Below are 21,037 nucleotides of genomic sequence, written 5' to 3'. Positions count from 1 at the left end.
TGCTCCTCCTGGTACCAGGGATGTGGGCTGTTTTTCAAGGCTACCACTGGCATGGAGAGCAAAGGTCAAGGACAAGTTAAAGCAACACAGATCTCATTGTTCTTACAGAAATTAATTTGTTTTCCTTGAATAAATTGCTCCCCAATTTGCTGCAAGCCTGTTGGTTAAATTTCCAGAGTTCAGAAAAAGTTGATTCTGACCATTTTTGCCAGTTTTGTTGTTGTTGTTATTGTTATTGTTGCTTCTATGGAGGGATGAATTTTCAGATGTCCTTCCTCCATCATTTTTACTGATTTTCCTGCAATATCTTTTAAAATCTCTGAAGTCTCAATGACCATAGGCTAATTAAATATTTATCATGGGAGATGATTAAGGAAAAAATAAATAAAAAGAGAAATAAATAAATAAAAAGAGAAAATATAATTCTCATAGAGGCTTTCCCAGATGTGTAGATGAAGTTTGAAAAGGTATTTCTATATTTAGTGCTCTCAAAATTAAGGTTAAAGTAACAGATGTTTTAAAACCGCCCCCCCCCCTTTTTTTTTCATTCAGGTTAAACACAGGCTTTAGAGTCAGAACTGAGTTCAAATTCCAGCTCTGCTTCTTACTAGCTTGATGACTTAGGACAAGTTATATAACTTCTCTGTGCCTCAGTTTCCTCATTTGTACAATGGGGTAATATATCTATCACATAAGGTTACTGTGAGGATTAAATGTTAAGTGCTGATCACAGATGCCTGGCAACCCAAAACATATTAGTTTTGATAATTATTTTATAATATTCGCAAAAATATGTTAATAATTCTTGAGTAGAGTTAACCTAAAGTCAGATATTCTTTTCTTTCTTCCTGTTTCTTTTGGGGGTTTTTTTCCCCCTTATTTGTTTTAAAGAACTAAGAAAAAAGAAAAAAAGAAAGAAAGAACTAAGAAGAAAATCTATTCCAGCATTTTGGAATAAAATTTTGTTCCCCAAAATTAATTTGTTTATTTTATTGATATATAAACAAAATGTTATTTATTTATTCAGCAAACATTTATTAAATACCTAGTAAATATTAGGCACTATGTCAGGCACAGGAATAATAATGACAATAAAGTGTGGTCCCTGCTCTCAAGTTGCTGGCAATCTAGGAGACTGACAAGTAAACAGGTGATTACATACACAGTAACAAAGACTATGATACAAGAATACACATGGGACTATGTGATGGGAGTATGGCTTTCACCAGTTCCTCTTGGATTTCTCTCTTCTTCTTTGGCTCCAGAACCAAGGAATTAGCCCTATTTTTGTCTTTCACTGGGTAGTTTAAATCATGAAATTTTAAAAAATTTGTAGAGATGAAAGAAAAACACCTTGAATTATGGAGGACACTAGAAATAGTACTTTTTTACAGAGCAAGGGCTTCCTACCAGCATAGTCACTTCTAGGGTTTTTAACCTGCAAAGTTCTTTGGCATATTTTTTCTTTGCTAGCCACTTTTTTTCTATTTTTTTGTTTGTTTGTTTGTTTCTCTTCTCCACTTTATCATCTAGAGACCTGGGTAGTTCCCAATGAAAGAGTGTTTTACAGATGCTAAGGGTGATTTATAGGTAAAGACAGAAAATGATTTTTTTTTTAAACCTTCACGTTCCGTACCAAAAAAAATGAATATAAGCTTTCATGGAAGTAATTGAAAATGCAGATAATTTAAATTCCATTCCATTTTTCAGAATTCTCAATCATAATCCTTTGACAACAGTTGAAGATTCTTATCTTTTTAAATTGCCAGCATTAAAATATTTGTAAGTATTGCAACAGTTTCATGGCTCATGAGATAATTTCTGCTCTTTTTTACTTTCGTCAAAGATTGAGTACTTTGGCTAAAAAGTCATAATTTAGATTTTACCTGGGTTATTGAAAATAAAAGTTATTGGCAAAGAAAACGATTAAGAAAGAATATATATGGGTAAGACAGCCAGCAGAGAATGAGAACAGTGTTGAAGAACACATATAGATATGGAACATGTAGATGCATGTAGGAATATTATTTATCCCAGAAAGCAAAAAGGAATAAGGGGTACATTATTTTTTTTAAAAAAGAGTGATCAAAAGAGGTAGATGCAATTGAAAATGAGAAGTTAGGACAATAAAAAATGATTGTACTGTTCAGCACCAAGGCCATTAATTTGATGATGCAAATTTAAATTTCTTCAATAAGAGCTCTTTGGAATTATCATGTATGGCAAGTAAGAAGCCAGAATTGAAGTAATCACATGTTAAGTCTCTTTTTAAGTTTAGAATTTTTGTCTTTGAGTTTTATATCGTGCATGTTTGGGCTTCTCCTTCAGAGACATGGGAACAACACAAGTGTCACTTACAATAATTGAAAGCATCCTCATGATGACCCTTGAATTGGAAAAACTGTAAGTTGATTTTTCTTACATTTGTTTTCACTCAATTGTTTTTTTAGGTTTGTTTTATTATTTTCTTAAGTCAGGTTTATTTATGTATAATTTTCATTTAACAAAATTCCCTATTTTTAAATATACAGTGTGATGTGTTTTGACAAACGTATAGTTCTGTAGCCACCACCACATTTGAGGTAAAGAAAACTTCTGCACTCCCAAAAGACCCCTCATGTCGCTTTGTAGTCAATCCATCCTCCTCCCACTACCAGCCCCTGGCAACCACCGATCTGATTTTTGTCCGTATAATGTTGCCTTTTCCAGAATATCTTATAAATGAAATCATGTGGTATGTAGCCTTTTGTTTTTGGGTTCTTTCACTTAGCCAGTCTCTTTGGAGATTCATCTGTTTTGTTGCACCTGTCAGTAGTTCATTCCTTTTTATTGCTGAGTAGTATTCTAGTTGTGTGGAGACACAGTTTGTTTACGCATTCATCATTTGATGAACATTTGAGTTGTTTCTAGTTTTTTGGCTATTATGAACAAAGCCTCTGAAAACACTCACATGTGTGTGTGAACATATGTTTTGTGCGCGCATATGTTTTCATTTCTTTGGGGTGAAATACCTAAGGGTGGGATTGCTTCATCATATGCTAAGTGCATATTTAACTTTTTAAGAAACTGCTAAACTGTTTTCTAAAGTGCCTGTGCCATTTTGCTTTCCCACTAGCAGTCTATGAGAGTTGCAGTTGCTCCACATCTTCTACTGATCCTTATATTTGTTTTCTAAAAACGTTTAACCTTTCTAGTAGGTGTGTAGTTGCATCTCGTGGTTTTTGCCACATTTTGCATTTCTGTAATAGCTGATGATGTTGAGTGTCTATTCATGTGCAAATATCTTTTTAAATGAAGTGTCTGTTCTAATCCGTTTTTTAATTGGATATTTATATTGAGTTTTAAGAGTGCTTTATATAAAAAGCAATGGAAAAAGTCCTTTCTCCTAGATATGTGTTTAGTAAATATCTTCTCCCAGATTGTGACTTATCTTCATTGTATTAAAGTGTCTCTGAAGACTAGATGCTTTAAATTTTTGATGAACTCTAATTTAGCAAATTTTTTTCATATTTATTTAATTTATTTGGTTGTGCTGGGTCTTAGTTGCGGCAGATGGGCTCCTTAGTTGTGGCATGCGTACTCTTAGTTGCGGCATGCATGTGGGATCTAGTTCCCTGGCCAGGGATCGAACCCAGGCCCCCTGCATTGGGAACTCGGAGTCTTAACCACCAGGGAAGTCCCTTAGCAGTTTTTCTTAAATGGTTTGTGCTTTTTTGTGTCTTATCTAAGAAATCTTTGTGTGAGACCCCATTGTCTAACCCAGAATCACAAAGATTTTCTCCTATGTTTTGTTCCAGAAGTTGTATAGTTACATTTAGGTCTATGATTCATTTTGAGTTAACTTTCATATATGTTGTGAGGGAAGGGTCAAGTTTCATTTTTTTGCAGTTTAAAAAACTATTTCTGTAGGACCGTATTGTGACAGTTTATTACACAACTAACTGCACCTTAAATTGTGCCCTCCCCCCTCCAATACGGCAAGCTAATAGAAACTTTCTGTTATGCCAAGGCTAGTTGAGGGGATTGCATGAGATTAGTAGGCGGAAAGGGCCCTGCGTTTAGCAGTCTGTTCCAACCGTCTTTGTCAGGTCAGCTGACAAATGACTGTCTTCACCACGCCGTCACATCTGTTGGTCACTGCTCTAGCCTCATCTTCCTCAGCCTTCCACAGCATCTGCCGCAACTGCGATCCCTCTCTTGTCAGCTAGATGCCCTCCTCTCTGGATATTAAAAATTATTTCCCTATGTAACTACAATACTGTTAACACACAGTATTGAAGAAATTAAATTCCTACACAATAATATTACCTAATAAAGAGTTGCTATTCAAATTTCCCCAATTGTCTCTCTCATATAATATCATTTCTTTTTACAGCTTTTTGAGGTATAATTGACATACAATAATCTGTGTTCACACACACCCATACATACACACCATGAAGACATCATCAAAATCAAAATGTCCATCACCTCAGAAAGTTTCTTAATGTCTCTTTGTAATTCTTCCTTCCCATCGCTCCTCGCCCTTCCCAATCGCCAAGCAACCATTGATCTGCTTTCTGTTTGCATTTTCTAGAGTTTTATGTAAATGGAATCATACAGTGTATACTTTTTTCTAACTGGCCTCTAACTCAGCATGGTTATTTTAATCTTCATCCATATTGTTGTATATATCAGTAATTCATTTCTCTTTATTGCTGAATAGTATTCCATTATATGGATGTACCACAATTTATCTATTCACCATTGATGGACATTGGAGTTGTTTCAGTCTTTGTCTATTACAGATAAAGTTGCTATGAATATTTGTGTACAAGTCTTTGTATGGATGTATGCTTCCATTTCTCTTGGGTAAATACCTGCAAGTAGAATGGCTGGATCATTGGTAAGTGTATGTTTAAGTTTTTAAAAAATACCCATTTTCCATAGTGGTTTGATCATTTTACATCTCTACCAGCAGTGTTTGAGAGTTGCATTTTCTTCACGTTGCGGCCAACACTTGCTATGCTCAGTATTTTTAATTGTAGATAGTTTAATAGGTGTGTAGTTGTATCTCACTGTAGCATCCCTAATGATTAATCATGTCAAACATCTTTTCATATGCTTATTTTCCATCTGTATCTCTTTGAATCTTTTATCTATATTTTTCTGGAATTTTGAGAGTTCTTTATATATTCTGGAAATTAGTCCTTTATCCAATATGTAAGTTGCTAAGTATTTTCTCCCGTTCTGTGATTCATCTTTTCATTCTCTCAGGAGTGTCTTTTGCAGGGCAGAAATTCTTAATTTTGATGGTGTCTAATTTATCTATTTTTTTCTTTTATGGATTATGCTTTTGGTGTTGTATCTAAGAAATCTTGCCTAACTCAAGGTCATAAAATTTTTCACCTGTTTTGTTCTAGAAGTTTTATAGTTTTCTGTTTTACATTTAGATCTTTAAACCAATTTGAGTTCATTTCTGTACATGGTTTGGATGGAAGTTCATTTTTTTTTTTTTTTTTTTTTGCACCTGGATATTCAATTGTTCCAGCATCATTTGTTGAAAAGACTATCGTTTCTCCACTTAAATGCCTTTGAACCTGAAAGTCAGTTATCCACATCTCTCTACTTCTGAACTTTCTATTCTGTTCCTTTGATCTTTCTGTCTATCTTTACACTACTATCACAATGTCTTGAAAGTGTAGCTTCATAAGCCTTGAAATCAGTTACTGTTAGTTCTTCAACTTTGTTCTTTTTCACAATTGTTTTAGTTATTCTAAATTTTATTTCCATATGAATTTTAGAATTAGCTTGTCAATTTCTATAGAAAAGCCTACTGGGATTTTGATCTATAAATCAATTTGGGGAGAATTGATGTCTTAACAATATTGAATCTTCTGATCCATGAATACATTATATCTCTCCAGTTATCTAGGTCTTCCTTAATTTCCCCCCAGCAATATTTTACAGTTTTCCGTGTGCAAGTCTTTTACATCTTTTGTCGGATTTATTCTAAGTATTTTATATGTTTGATTCTGTTGTAAGTAGTATTTTAAAACTTTGATCTCTGCTTGTTTGTTGAGATAAATTAATCTTTTTGTATGTTGATCTTGTACCCTGCAAACTTGATAAACTCATTTGTTAGTTCCAGTAGCATTTTTGTAGATTCTATCAGGTTTTCTACATAATCATGTTATCTGCAAATAAAGATAGTTTTACTTCTTCCTTTCCATTCTGAATATCTCTTTTCTTTTTGTTGCCCTATTGCACTGGCTAGAACCTTCAGTGCAATGTCAAATAGAAGTAATGAGAGCAGACATCCTTGCCTTTGTCCTGATCCTGGAGAGAAAGTACTTTGTCCTTCACCATTAAATATGATGTTAGGTTTTTTGTCAAAGTCATTTATCAAGTTGAGGAAGTCTCCTTCCATTCCTAGTCTACTGAGGGCTGTTTTTTTCTTTAATCAGGAATGGATGTTAGATTTTTTCTTTCTTTTCCTGCATCTATTGCAATGATTATGTGATTTTTCTCTTCTTTTCTTAATTTGTTTATTTATTTTTGGCTGCATTGGGTCTTCATTGCTGCACGCAGGCTTTCTCTAGCTGTGGCGAGCAGGGACTACTCTTCGTTGCAGTATGCAGGCTTCTCCTTGTGGTGGCTTCTCTTGTTGCAGAGCACGGGCTCTAGGTGCACGGGCTTCCCTCATTGTGGCACATGGGCTCAGTAGTTGTGGCTCACGGACTCTAGAGCGTAGGCTCAGTAGTTGTGGTGCACGGGCTTAGTTGCTCCGTGGCATGTGGGATCTTCCCGGACCAGGGCTCAAACCCATGTCCCCTGCACTGGCAGGTAGATTCTTAACCCCTGCCCCACCAGAGATGTCCTGATTTTTCTTTTTTAGTGTACTAAGTTGGGTAAATTGATTTTCAAATATTAAACCAACCTTTCCTTCTTGAGATAAACCCCACTTGGTCATGATGTATCATCTTTTTCTATATTATTGGATTTGATATGCTAAAATTTTGTTAAGAGTTTTTGCCTCTGTGTTCATGAGAGATATTGGTCTATAGTTTTCTTGTAATGTCATTGTCTAATCTTGATACGGTGAAAGTTGGCCTTATAAATAAGTTGGGAAGTATTCCCTTCTCTTCAACTTTCTGGTAGAGTTTGTGTAGAATTGGCACTATTTTATTCCTTAAGTGTTCGGTAGAATTTCTCAGTTAAGCCACCTGGACTTGAAGCTTTCTTTGTTGGAAGGTTTTAAACTGCACATCCAATTTCTTTAATATCTTTATTCTTGAATAAACTTTAGTAGCGCATGTCTTTCAAGGAATTTGTCCATTTCATCTTGAATTTATTGGTATAAAGTATTCTATAGTATTCTCTTATTATCCTTTTAATATCTATAGTATATTTCTGTTTTCCATTTTATTTATTTCTACTTTGATCTTTATTGTGTTCTTTCTTCTCTTACTCTGTGATTAATTTGCTCTCGTTTGTCCAGTTTAAGGTGGAAGTTGAGGAAGCTGAGTACAGCGTTAGCAATATCCCATATGTTGACATATTATGTTTTCAGTTTCAGTGAGTTCAGAATAGTTTCTGATTTCCCTTTTGATTTCTTCTTTGACCACCAAGTTACTCAGAAGTGTGTTGTTTAGTTTCCAAATATTTGGAGATTTTTCGGATTTGTTAATTTCTAATTTAATTCCATTGTGGTCAGAGACATATATCGAATGACTAAAATCCTTTAAAAAAATTTTTTAAGTTTTTGTTTTAATTTATTTTTTTGCTGCGTTGGGTCTTTGTTGCTTCGCGTGGGCTTTCTCTAGTTGCGGCGAGCAGGTGCTACTGTTCGTTGCGCTGCACCGGCTTCTCATCGGATGGCTTCTCTCGTTGCAGAGCACAGGCTCTAGGTGCGTGGGCTTCAGTAGTTGTGGTACACAGGCTCTAGAGTGCAGGCTCAGTAGTTGTGGCGTACGGGCTTAGTTGCTCCACGGCGTGTGGGATCTTCCCGGACCAGGGATCGAACCTGTGTCCCCTGCATTGGCAGGCAGATTCTTAACCACTGAACCACCAGGGAAGTCCCAATTCCAGCATTCTTAATCTTTTGTGTAGATCCATATTCCAATCTTGTGTCATTGTGCTTCTGCTTAAAAATACTTCTTTTAACATTTCTTATAGTGAAAGTCTGCTAGTAATGAATTCTTTCAGCTTTTGTGTGTCTGAGATAGTCTTTATTTTGCTTTTGTTTTGACAGATCTGGGTATAGAATTCTAGCTTGATAGAATTCAATTCACGACTTTAAAGATGTTATTCCACTGAGTTCTCGTTTACATTGTTTCCAACAAGAATTCTGCTGTCATTGTTATCTTTGTTCCTCTGTATGTAGTGTATAGTTTTTTCCTCTGGCTGCTTTTAAATTTTTCTCTTTATTGCTGGTTTTGAGCAATTTGACTGTTTTTTGTGCCTTGGTGTAGTTTTGTCCATGTTTCTTATGCTTAAAGTTCATTGATCTTCTTGACTTTGTGAGTTTATAGTGTTTACCATTTGGGGAAAATTTTGGCTGTTATTTCTTCAAATTTTTGTATTTCTCCTCTCCTTCATGGACTCTAAGTACCCATGTATTAGGCCACTTGAAGTTGTTGCACGACTCACTGATGCTCTATTCATTTTCGTTGTTGTTTTGTTTTGTTACTCTTTTTGTTTCATTTTGGATCGTTTCTATTACTATGCCTTAATGTTCACTGACCCTTTCTTCTGCAGTGTCTAATCTGCCATTAACCTCGTTCAATGTCTTTTTCATTTAGACATTGTTTTTAATCTCTAGAAGCTCAATTTGGGTCTGTTTTACATTTTCCATGCCTGTACTTAACATTTTCAGTGTTTAGTCAGGGTTTTTTAACATATGAAATACAGTTATAATAACTTTTCTTCATGTATAATAACTTTTTAAATGTTCTTTTCTGCCAATTCTAACATCTGTATAGATTATGGGTTAGTTTTGATTGATTGCCTTTTCTCCTCAGTATGCATCATATTTTCCTACTTCTTCGCATGCTTGGCAATTTTTCATATGATCCCAGATAGTGTGAGTTTTAGTTTATTGTGTGCTATATATATTTATATTCCTGTAAAATGCTTGGGCTTTGTATTGGGTGAAATTAAGTTACTCAGAACAATTTTATTCTTTTAGGTCTAGCTTTTAAGATTCGTTGGGTAGGAGTCCAAGTAGCCTTTAGTCTGGAGCTCATTATTTGCAACTACTGAGACAAGTCCTTTCTGAGTATCATGAGGTTTTCCAGTCTGACTTGTAGGAACAGGTACTATTCCTACAACCCTGTGTGATATCCAGTTATTCTTATTATTAATCCTTTCATGTGGTTCTTTTCCTGGCATCAAGTAATTCCTCACACAAATGTACTGACCAATACTTTGTTGAATTCTCAAGAGATCCCTCTGCATATCTCCAGAGTTCTTTGTCTGTGCACTTCTTTTCTCTCTGATACTCTGCTTTGTGAACTCTAATTACCTTGGTTTTCCCAGACTCTCAGCTCCATTTCTTCAGTCAGGGAGTCCACCAGTCTCTGCCTGGACTTCTCTTCCCTGTACCATGACCTGGAAACTCTCTCAGAGAAGTAAGTTAGGGCAATTATAGGGATCACTTCATTTATTTCCCATCTCCTGAGGATCACTGAACTTTATTGCGTGAGGTCCAGTTTCTTGAAAACTGTTGTTTCATATGTTCTGTCTGATATTTTCATTGTTTCAGGTGGGAGGTTAAATTGGACCTTGTTACTTCATCTTGGCCAGAAGCCAATAACATTCTTTAAGTCTGTTTTGTTTTGATACAGGCCCAATTAAGGATTAGGCATTGCATGTCAGGTCTTGTTTCCTTTAATCTAGAATATTTCCCTACTTTTTTTTTTTTTTTTTTTGGTCTTTTATGACATTGGCATTTTTGAAGAGTCTAAGCCAGTTGTCTTGCAAATTGCCCCACAATCTGGATTTGTCTGTTTCCTCATTAGATTCAAAGTAAACATTTTGGGAAAGAATACTATATAGGTGATGTATTCTTCATACTTCAGCACTTCAGGTGGCTCAGTGCTAAGTTTGATCACTTGACTAAGGTGGTATCTTCCATATCTCTCCATTGTAAAGTAATTTTTCCCCTTGGTAATTGATAAATAATATGTGGGGTGATAGTTTGGGATCAGTGAAGATCCTACTTTCAAACAACTCTTCACCCAGCTGTGCATCAGTGATAATCCTTGTCTGAATCGATTATTACATTGATAGTTGCAAAATGACACTTTCCTAATTCTATCATTCCTTTTGCATTTATTAGCTGACATTATTCTATAAAGAAGAGCTCCCCCACTTTTCATTTTGAGTATCATTATGAACTCATGTGCTTTTTTTAAAATTAACTATGTTATACCTTATTATAATGATAATGTTATTCTTTGGAATGTTCCTTTTGTCCAGATTTGGCCAATGCGATCTCTGTTATTGTTTAACCACATGATGCTTTTTTATTACTAGAGTAATTTGTAATATATTACTACTCACAAATAGGAACTGAGAAAGGGACTCCAGAAGGTGCGGTCTTATTCAGACTCTTCTTAGAAGTCTGCCTTCTTCCTGTGTACTCTCAACCCAAAGTGAGGCTTTCGGGTAGGAAGGAGATACTTCTGAATTAAACTACAGATCAATGTCACCCAATTCTAATCCCTATTCCCTTTTTGCTAGACATACCATACCTACTGCCATCCTAATCCTTCTGTTGGGCACCTCTCTCCTCCTCTATATTTATTTACAACAGTCAAGAGCAGCAATTGGCCAACCAGCCCCTATCCAGTTCTCCAGTCCATATGCCCCAAGAACTCCTTTTTGCACTGGTCTTTGGTGGCCTTGGCCTACCTCTTCTACCTACTCAAGTAACTCTTTTACCACGAATTTAATTACCTGTGTTTCCATTTATAGGATCTTACCTAGCCGTATGGCCTGCTGCCTCTGCCAATTTAAAACTACTATTGAGGTTGTCTGTCAGACAGTCAAGCTGCGTTGTGACAGTGAATGCCTGACAGACGTCACACGTTGTGGTGAGTCTCAATTGCGGGATAATAAAGTTTTAATTTTTAATTTAATTTTTTAATTTTTATTTTTAATCAATGATAAATTTTAAAATTAATGATGTAATTGCATTATTTTAATTCATTCATTCAGAGTTCCAGCTTCCTAAGTTTCTCAGAACTACCCCTTGCTAAAAATCAGATTCTTGATTACATTATTAAGCTAATAATAGCTCAGTTACATTGTTAGCTTAATAATGTAAATGATCCCCATACATAAAGGGACAAGAGAAAGGAATGGAAGGGGAAAGGGAATTAACATTAATGGCCACATATCCTATGCTGTGCTCTCTGCAAACGAGAACTTATTCATATAGTGCATCACAGTTTGTAAACTGATTTTATATACATTAGGTCTCAAGTACCCTTTGTCTTATAGGACAGATATAAATATATTTTTGTTTATTTTGTTTGTTTCTGCAATTTTATAAAGAGTACAAGTGATGCTGTTTTGTGTCCTATTTGGAGCCTGAGAGTTTCTGGTTCCATAACCAGAAGCTGCTACCTAGCCCTTCTAATGGATGGGAGAGCTAGTTTATTCTTAGACTGTCCAGCTCTGGACTTGCTCTGAATCTCAAGCTTTTCTATCCACAAAACACTCAGGGGCTTTCAACTATTTTTCTATATATTAGATTTATTGGCACTAACTTGATGACTTCCAAAATGTGCTGTCATGCCCAGGTAGCTTGACTACAGGTCTCTTTCAGTGATCGAGAGCACCTCATAAATAATAACACTTTGCTACTTATATAAAGACAATATTGCTGATTTTTCAACACAATTTTTTTTTTTTTTTGGCCGTGCCACACAGCTTGTGGGATCATAGTTCCCCAAGCAGGGATTGAAGCTGGGCCACAGCAGGGAAAGTGCCGGGTCCTACCCACTAGACCACCAGGGAACTCCCCCAAACAATTTTTTTTACTAATTATATTACTCCCTTCTCCCCCAGAAGTGGGCAGTAAAGGCATTTTTAATCTCCTTTTACAGGTGAGGAAAAACAAGATCAGAGGTGTAAGTGCTATGACCCTAGTGCCCCGATCTCCTGTCCCCAGTTTGGGGCTCTCTGCAAGCCTATGCTCCTCCTTTCTCATGACCCTTCCCTCCTCCTTGACCTTCACCAAAAATACTTTTAATCCTTTTGGAAGAGAAGACCAGCTACACAATGGTACACATTACCTTCACACAGTCAGAAGCTTTGGATGGTTCCCCAAGTAAAGCTGGAAATATTAGAAGGAAAATGAAATGAAAGCAAAGTAGCCATCTGACAGAAGTTGCTTTTTCCCTTCTGCATTTTAGGACCTCAAGTATTATTCCACTGATTTGTTGAACATTCCACATTGGCATACAATCTGGCAAATCTCTTAACTTATAGCCCAGATCCCTGCCCAAATTTTAGCAAAGAGCCAGGGCGGATATAGTGTTTTTTTCTGTATAGAGCCTTCTGTTATGGGGGCTGGGATATATGGAAGCAGGGACTGAGCAAAGGACTCTGTGGGTGGGTGGAGAAGGACATGTCCAGATGACGACCTGTTAGCGGCGGTTGTTGTCGTGGTCATCTGTGATAGTAGCAAGAACGCAAGCACACTGAAGAGGTGGAGAGAGGAAGCCTCACACTCCTCTGCCTCTGAGGCAGGACAGGATGGGGTATGTGAATGTGAGGAGTCACAGTAGATCTGCGGAGAGTCCAGCTGAGTAGGGGAGTATTTGTCTTCCAGCCTTGGCTTTTCTTGAGTACTGGCCCCTGGGAACCAGTGGAGTAATCCTGAATATAGTTACTATATTTCACGCTACAGAATTTTCTGAGTAGATAGCCACTTTTTCAAGGGATATCTTTTTCACATTTTGTTGTTGCCAGTCATAGGCTTAAGCGTGGGTTTCTTTTTCTCCTAAGTGGCACTCAAATGTTGACTGATTCCTAATTTATTTGGCTGTGGACTGACAAAAATCTGTCCCATCAGTCTTCAATGATCAAAAACAGTGTCTTCTTTTTTGACAGATGAAGAAACATCTCTTGGGAGTGCAGAAGGATCGTTGATGAAGGTGTTACAAGCCCGGAAGAAGAACAGCAGCACCGAGCTGATTATTGAGTCAGAGAGGGTGTCCTCAGATAAAAGTGCTGTCAGCTTGTCAGGCGTCATGAACGAGCAGCTGGACCTCCATGATAAAAGCGATAGTATCGGGGCACGAAATTACATACTGCCTTACATCTCAGAGGGGAATCTAGGAGATGTGGAATCAGCGTTATTACCGTTCCTTCAGCTGCTTTTTTCAGACACACAAGATGGAGATATGCCCCTGGGCCTTTTGAAAAACAATACAAGGAGCCCTTCTGTTAAACGTGTACGCAACAATTCAACTAATAAAAAGAAATTGAGGAAACTCCATTTTCTGGAAAATTTGTTAGATGCAGAAACTCAAGAAAAAGTGGATGAGGTGAAAAAGGAAGAAAAACCTGCCCCGCGTACGCGTTCCAACCTTTTAAGTGCCATGTTTAAACGGTACATCTTTCAAAAGAAATTGGAAACTGCCCAACCACAGAAAGACAGCCCAGCAAAGACGGAGAGTACCGAGGAAAAGCTGCTGAGAGTGAACAGGGTCCTCAAGGGCCCAAGGGGCCTACAGAAAATGCACCTCCAAGCAGTGGGAGATGAGAGCCTCAGGAGGAAACAGAATGCCCAGCCATCTGTGGCGAGCACTGCCGAAGAAAGAAGGCTCAGGAGGCCATCCCCAGGAAAGCTGCAACAGCTTCTCATGGTGCAGAGGCCCAGGAAGCTGGTGGGAAAGTCCTCCAATGCGGAGTCTTCATTCATAAAAGAACACAAGGCAGCAGGTTCCTCTACCCTGAAACAGTACTTCAAGGTGAGGCCTTCTGCCTCCATCCCTCCAAAATCCCCATCTGACGTTCAAAGCAAATCAAAAGACTTATCCAACACTATACTTGTTTTAGAGGATGCAAAGGCTAGAGTTAGAAATATTAAGGATTTTGAACTAATCTCACATTCTGGGAAAAAATACATCTTCCATAAAATTAGGACTCATCGGGTCCAGAGAAAACCCAAAGTCAAAAGGAGTCGAAAGTTCAGAAAGAAAAGTTCACTCAATAGAATGATGCTTGCAAGCCCTCCGTTCTCTGTAGTGAGGAGTCTCATAAATTCCCCTCCGCGAGAAGCTGTTTCACCTTCAAGAGAAGTGACTTCTCAGGAAAATCCTTTTCCAGAATTATTTTCTCTTTCAGACCCTTCTACAGAAAACACTGCTTCAGAAAACAATACTGCACAAAATGTTTCTGAAGAAATTATTTCTTCAGGAAGCTCTACTCTGCCAGGAGGAACCGGCCCTGGAAACACTGCCCGTAAGGATGTCTCCACTGCACACTCTGCTGTTGCTGCAGACAACAGTATGCCAACTGTTCAACACACCAACGAAACACAATGGGAGCACCACGACACGGGCACTGAATTATCCTCTAAGCCCACAGGCTTCACTTTCCCAGGGCTCACATCCCCGGGTGATCAAGTTGAAACTCAGCTAAACCAGCAGCTACAGTCCCTCATCCCCAACGATGACGTGCGAAGGCTCATTTCTCATGTTATCCAGACTTTGAAAATGGACTGCTCGGAGACCCACGTGCAGCTGGCCTGTGCCAACCTCATCTCTAGAACAGGCCTCCTGATGAAGCTTCTCAGCAAGCAGCAGGAAGTAAAGGTGTCCAGAGCGGAATGGGATACGGGCCAGTGGAAAAGTGACAACTCTATCAGTGAGAGCACAGAAGCCCAGAGTGAGCAGAAAGAGCAGGAGTCAAGTGAGGTGAGGAGAAGCCCTGAAACATGGGACCTGGACTTTTACTCAGTTTAGGACATGCCGTGGACGTGCCCAAGCAGGAGTACCACGGGCTCCTAGTCTGCATCTTATCTTCAGCCATGACACTGGCTAAGGCAGTGATCTCCCACTTTGCTCATAGAGAGAGTGTGCCACTATTCCTAGGGTAGACGAGAAAAGGACATAACACAAGATAAATAAACTGTGGATAAATAAATTGTAGAAGAAAATGCTAATGATAAGATTAATAACATTAAATTTGGCTTGTTCTTATAGAAGCTACTCGCCTGAAAGGATTGGGTTTTATAGTAGTTTAAGAATAGTTAGCTATTGTTTAGAATAGGTTTAAGAAGAGTTAGCTTTCATCCCTTCTATCTCCTTGTTTGTAAACAATTGTTATTTATTTTTTTAGCTCACAAAAGAAGTTCCAGGATATGGCTATAACAACAAACTCATCTTGGCAATATCTGTAACTGTAGTAGTGACGATTTTGGTTACACTTCTCTGTCTCATTGAGGTAAGGACAATAATTCATTCAGATTCAGAAGCCACAAACTGAGAATCAAAGCCACCTTTCCACCTACTGCTACTTGATTCTTCTCTTTAGTCATGAGGACTGAGATACACTTTGTTCTTTTACTGAAAAGTATATTCCCAGGATTTTTTTTTCCTTGTTTTTTTTTTCTTTTGGCTACATTATGTCTTCATTGCGGTGCGCGGGCTTCTCATTGCGGTGGCTTCTCTTGTTGCGGAGTACGGGCTCTAGGCACGCGGGCTCAGGAGTTGTGGCGCACGGACTTAGTTGCTCCGCAGCATGTGGGACCTTCCCAGACCAGGGATCGAACCCGTGTCCCCTGCACTGGCAGGCGGATTCTTAACCACTGCGCCACCAGGGAAGTCCCCACAGGATTTTTAAAGGAACTCCACTCCCAGGAGATCTCTATGGAATTGGATCCATGATAACAAGCCATTGGACTATTTTGACAAGTTAAGTTTATAAGAAGGCCAGAGTTGACATGATAGTAAAATTTCTTCAACTCAAAAACTATGCTGATTTGATGTACTCACCAGTCACTCTCATTCTACTGTTTATTTCTTTCCTTGTTGGCTGAAGTGATGAGAGACATACGATCTCCATACTCATGGAGCTATCAGTCAGCCTGGGAGGGCTAAAAGGACATGCCTAAAAGATAAAAGTGTGATCTCGTCAATTCCTGAGGCTTACTTAGCAGCTTGCTTCTCCAGTGTATTAGGAATTGTGTAGATAGGTTCCATTAAAACACTGCAAGTAAAATCCTGCAGCAGGCTACCCTACAGCATGTCATATTTATAGTAGCCTATTCCTGGAGCTAGCCTGTTTACCTTTTGTTCAGTTACATAATGGTTTATTACTTTTCCCAAGAGGCAGTGGCTAACATTAAAAGAGTGATTTTAATCAGCTGGCAATCTTGATTCTACCCTACCAGTCCAACCTACGTTATTTACCTTTTCTCTTGTAATGGCAGCCCTCCATTGCAGCCAAAGCAGCTCCTTAGTATACGCTAGTTACACCACATCCATTCCTGCTTTTGTCTGTGCCTTTGGCCATCTAAAATTCCTTGATTTTGCTTTGCCTGTGGAAGTCCTATGAATCTCTGAAAAGCCAACTCAAGTTCAGATATCGTTCTTCATAAAGCCTTCCCTGAATACTCCAGCCCTCCTGATCGTAGTCCTGTGAGGTTTGTCACCATTTCTTAGGGGCCATAGCAAAGCAGTCCCCTCCCCTCAGAGCTCACAAAAGTGGGAAGCAGTTTTTTAAAAGGCAGCCCCCCAAGAGAGAAACACCAAGGTTAGCACATCATGGAACTGAGCAGAGATGTGTAAGGACCAATGGCTTCCTGGCCTATCAGACTTGAATAAAACCTGACATGATGTACTAACTTCTAAAGAGAAATGTGTCTGTCTGCAGGAGGGTTGGTCAGTAGTGAAAGCATAGAAAAGGTGAGGAGAGACCAACATGGGCAGCGCCCATCCTCACATTGCCCGAGAGTAGAGATGGCACCTTAGGCAGCAGAACTGAAGAGTCAGGCCCACTAGCCAGGCTGTGCCTGTTGAGGAGATGGATGGATCCAGCTACCTCAGGCCTTCCCATTAAATTCTGGATTCAGCTGATTCCTTTTCTGATTCTGTTGTCACCGAGTAGCCTTCGATTGTGTGATTGTGCTTCAGTGTGCCACGGAGGCCTGTCTCCACAGAAGGTAATTCTCTGATTGTGTAGACACGGATGCCCTGTGTGTAGAACAGATGTATTTCTCATTGTCAAGTAATAATTTGGCATTCTGATTTTTGATCAATCCTGTGATATTGATAAAGTGAGACTGCCACAACAGGAAGACGTGAGTTCTCTCTTGGTGAGGAAGAGTATGATTTCTGAGCCTAGGAGGCTGGGGACTAGCGTTGGGTCAGCTTGCTAGTCATTGGCCATTTCCCAGACTGTACCCTCTACATCTCCAGGTGGCATGTGGCCTTTTGCTTTTTTAGAATTTCTGTAAAGTCCCCTTTTTATTGTTTCTAACTTCTATAGAGTTTAACCTTGCATTTGTTTTGTTTTGTTTTGTTTTGGCCTGCGGGATCTTAGTTCCCCAAGTAAGGATTGAAATTGTACCCTAGGCAGCGAAAGCGAGGAGTCCTAACCGTTATTTCCTCTCCCCACTTATATGATAAGCTCTTCGAGGACAGGGGCCATGCAGTGTTCTTCCTGTGGTAGACACTAATGGTGTTCAACGGAAGAGAGATGAGGCGTTATGTCAATTCCACAGTGAGGAATCATGCAACCGAATATTTATTTGAAGTGGCATCGAGTCCAGCAATAGACCCATGTGTTCTTAAGACTTCTGAAATGTCATGTTTTAATATTCCAATCAGTGGGGGAAAATGAATAAATGGTGATAGAATAGCTGCCTAACTATTTGGGGGGTAAAGAATAGCAGATCCCCATTTTTCATCTTAAATAAACATATTTCCATAAATGTGAAAAAAGACCACATAAAGGTATTAGAAGGGAATAAAAGCAATAGTTTTATAATCTTACGGTGGGAAAGAGCCTTCAGAGCCTGATGCCACAAGCAGAGCCTTTGATGTATTCCACCATCTTGTCTGTGACACCAGCTTAGCACTGATTCATGCCAAGCGTAGGATGAAGAGTTTTCCATATATTGTCTGATTTAATGCCCACAGTTCTGTGAGGATGATATTACTATCCCTCCTTCATAGATGAAGGAGATCAATGTAAGGTCCCAGTGGCCAAACCAAAAGCAGAAGCCAGTTTCACCCGACTGCAAAGCTTGTGCTCCCTACTCCACTCTTTTGTCTTGTCTCCTTAGAGACAAAAACACTGGAAAGATTCGAAACACTGAAATTCAGTGAAAACCAGTATTTCTTTACTATAAAGAGTTTTTTGTTTGTTTGTTTGTTTGGGGGTGGCGGGGTTTGGCCATGCTGTGCAGCTTGCGGGATCTTAGTTCCCTGACCAGGGATTGAACCTCGGGCCACAGCAGTGAAAGCGCCAAGCCCTAACCACTGGACCACCAGGGAACTCCCAAGAGTTTTATAAGTCCACAAGAAGAAGACAAACAGTCCAGGGGAAAAGGGGGCAAGGGCTGTGCAGAGTAGGAGGTGTGTTGACAGTCTGCCACCATATCTGCCCGTCCTCTCCTCATGGCTCATGTGGGGTGGGTTTTGTTAGCCAGGCCTTTGTCACCTCATGACGTAAAAATAATCTCTAATATTTTCTTCAAGTACTTTTGTAATCTGTCTAGAATTTGTTGTATTTGTTTTTCAGTGTGGTTGAGGTAGGGGATCTAACTTTTCCCCCCCCTACATGAAGATCTAATTGTTTTCCAATCTTTCACTGAATGGTTTATTCTTTCTTCCCTGGTCTCATATACTATCTTCATCTGGACTCTATTCTGTGATCCAGTTATCTTGTCCTGTACCAGTACCAATATCACACTGCTTAATTCCAGTTGCTCTATAACATATTTTATATCTGGTAGGGCAAGGTCCTACTCTTTGACCTTCTTTTTCATGCATTTCATAACTATTCTTACACATATTCTCTACCAAATGTCAGCTGGCCAGGTTTTATTTAAAAATTATTTTGGATATAAATGGATTGCATTGAATTTGTAGGTTAATTTGATGAGAATTGACCTCTTTACAACATTCTAGGAGGCTGGTATCTCATGCCATGTAGGACTTCTTCTTAATGTCCTTCAGAAAAGTTTTAATATTTTCATCACACAGGTCTTCCAAATTTTTGGTTAAGTTTATTCCTAGGTACTTTATGCATTTTTATTGATATAGTAAATGGGATGTTTCTTCTGTTTTTTAGTGAGTTATTTGTGTTATATGGGAAAGCTATTGAGGCTTATATGTTGATCTCTTGATTTTGTATGTGGCCATCTTACTCAGGTTACTTGCAATAAAATTTCGGTTGATTCTTTTGGTCTTTTTAGGTCCCTCATTTCATATGCAAATGTGTTTGTCTCTTCCTTTCCAATACTTCGTTTTTCTTTTTGTACTGATTAAGACCTCCTCCACATTGATCGATAGTAGCAGTAATGATGGACATCCTACTCTTGTTGTTGACTTTAAAACAAGGCTTAGGTTTCTGCTAGATACTTTTATTTTCTTTTCCTACTTCTAAGAGTTTTTATTAGGAACGATCTGTTGAACGTTATCTAAAACAGTCAATAAAATATATCGCCAGCTGCATGCAAGACCCTAAGTTAGGTACTGTGGAAGAGGCAAAGGATTATTAAACAGGGTAGAATTCCTTTCCTTAAAAAAGTTATCATCTCACTGGGTAGATAAGATTTAAAGTAAAAAGGAATGAATAAGGATTTGGAAATAGTTGTAATGGATAATCATGATCATGTTTTCTTTCAAAACAGATTTATTCTCGTAGAATTGCAAAAGGGGAAGATAAAAAAAGAAGCAGAAGGTAAATATTGGTCTTTTAAAGCAGAATTTTACAACTAGAGGAGAACTTAGAACTCATCTATTTCAATTTCCTCACCAAAGGCAGGAAGAATGTTTCATTACCCTAATGGTTTACCCTCATTTATTTATCAGCAGAGTTAGCTCCCCAGCCCAAGCTGAGTAGGATAGAGCAGCCAGGAAAATAAAAGCACCTTCTCCCCACAGCCACACCCCCAGCAAATGCTGCATGTGCGACTAAGTCCGAAGCGGACTGGTGTGGAGCGCATCTAGAGAGTATCGTGTTTCTGCCCAGCGCCGCTGTGCAGTGTTTTCACTGCACGAGGGCACTTGGCCAAGGGCCAAGAAAGGTGAACGGGGCTGAAAATCCTGCCTGTACTCCATGCTAAGCCACATGCAAAGGTCTCCCCAGAGACACGGGGGGGCCATTTTGGACAGACACAGAGAACTTCTGGAAGGCCAGCATGCATGGAATGATTTTCAAGATCCCGGGTCTGTGGTGATTTTGCTCATTGTGATTATGGACTGAGGTACCCGTTTAGTCCTAATAAGACCAGAGATAACACATTGTGAGAGAGATGAAAAATGACATGTAACACTAACTGTGTGTGTTTTCCTCCAAGGGGCTTTTTTCGATTTCTGCTGCGTAAGAGAAGCTCAGGGGAAAGTGAGAGTCAGGTAAATTTGAACGGGATATAGTACTGTGGCCAGAGAAAGCAGGGGAGATGCTGAATTAATATTTCCCTTTCTGTGTTCCAGGAGGGCTTTTTTGGGAGAAGGCGGCCACTTTGGCTTAGGGATATGTATAGGCCTCTCAACGCCACACGCAAGGAAAACATGGCACAAAAGCTACACGACAGGGAGTCTTCTGATGAGGATGAGATATTCTATCAGGATGTACCGTAAATGGTAGGGGACAATTTAAAATTCTCATCTAAAATGAGGAAATAATGAAAACTATTGTTCCTTTCAAAAGTAAAAGCCTTGGCATTATTCTTCTTACCCCAGGGAAGTCATCAAAGCCCCAGCAGAGAAGCTTCTGGCTGCATATTGGGTTGATGAAGAGGCGGGTGAGGAAAGTGAGACCGCACACGAGACTGCCACAGAGTGAGCCCTGTTCTGCCTCAAGC

At 38.9% G+C, this 21,037-nt stretch overlaps 1 protein-coding gene across 4 annotated transcripts in view; it reads left to right on the top strand.

Annotated features, from left to right (window-relative positions):
- Positions 1-21,037, top strand: part of LOC133080638 (leucine-rich repeat-containing protein 37A2-like) — a 41,106-nt gene extending 20,069 nt beyond the window's left edge. Inside the window, exons 3-11 of one of the 4 annotated variants that reach the window (XM_061176674.1) lie at positions 1,711-1,782; positions 2,329-2,403; positions 10,960-11,078; positions 13,105-14,915; positions 15,340-15,444; positions 19,862-19,911; positions 20,531-20,585; positions 20,667-20,816; positions 20,916-21,006. In XM_061176674.1, the coding sequence (XP_061032657.1) occupies positions 1,711-1,782; positions 2,329-2,403; positions 10,960-11,078; positions 13,105-14,915; positions 15,340-15,444; positions 19,862-19,911; positions 20,531-20,585; positions 20,667-20,813 (2,434 nt within the window). In that variant the 3' untranslated portion in view covers positions 20,814-20,816; positions 20,916-21,006. Of the gene's footprint in view, positions 1-1,710; positions 1,783-2,328; positions 2,404-10,959; positions 11,079-13,104; positions 14,916-15,339; positions 15,445-19,861; positions 19,912-20,530; positions 20,586-20,666; positions 20,817-20,915 lie in introns of all 4 variants that reach the window. The other 3 variants (XM_061176675.1, XM_061176676.1, XM_061176677.1) reach the window with 3 other exon arrangements.

This window comes from Eubalaena glacialis, chromosome 19 (genome assembly GCF_028564815.1).
Source record: "Eubalaena glacialis isolate mEubGla1 chromosome 19, mEubGla1.1.hap2.+ XY, whole genome shotgun sequence".
In the NCBI taxonomy this organism is placed as follows: Eukaryota; Metazoa; Chordata; class Mammalia; order Artiodactyla; family Balaenidae; genus Eubalaena; species Eubalaena glacialis.
This window is presented reverse-complemented; position numbering and strand designations above follow the sequence as displayed.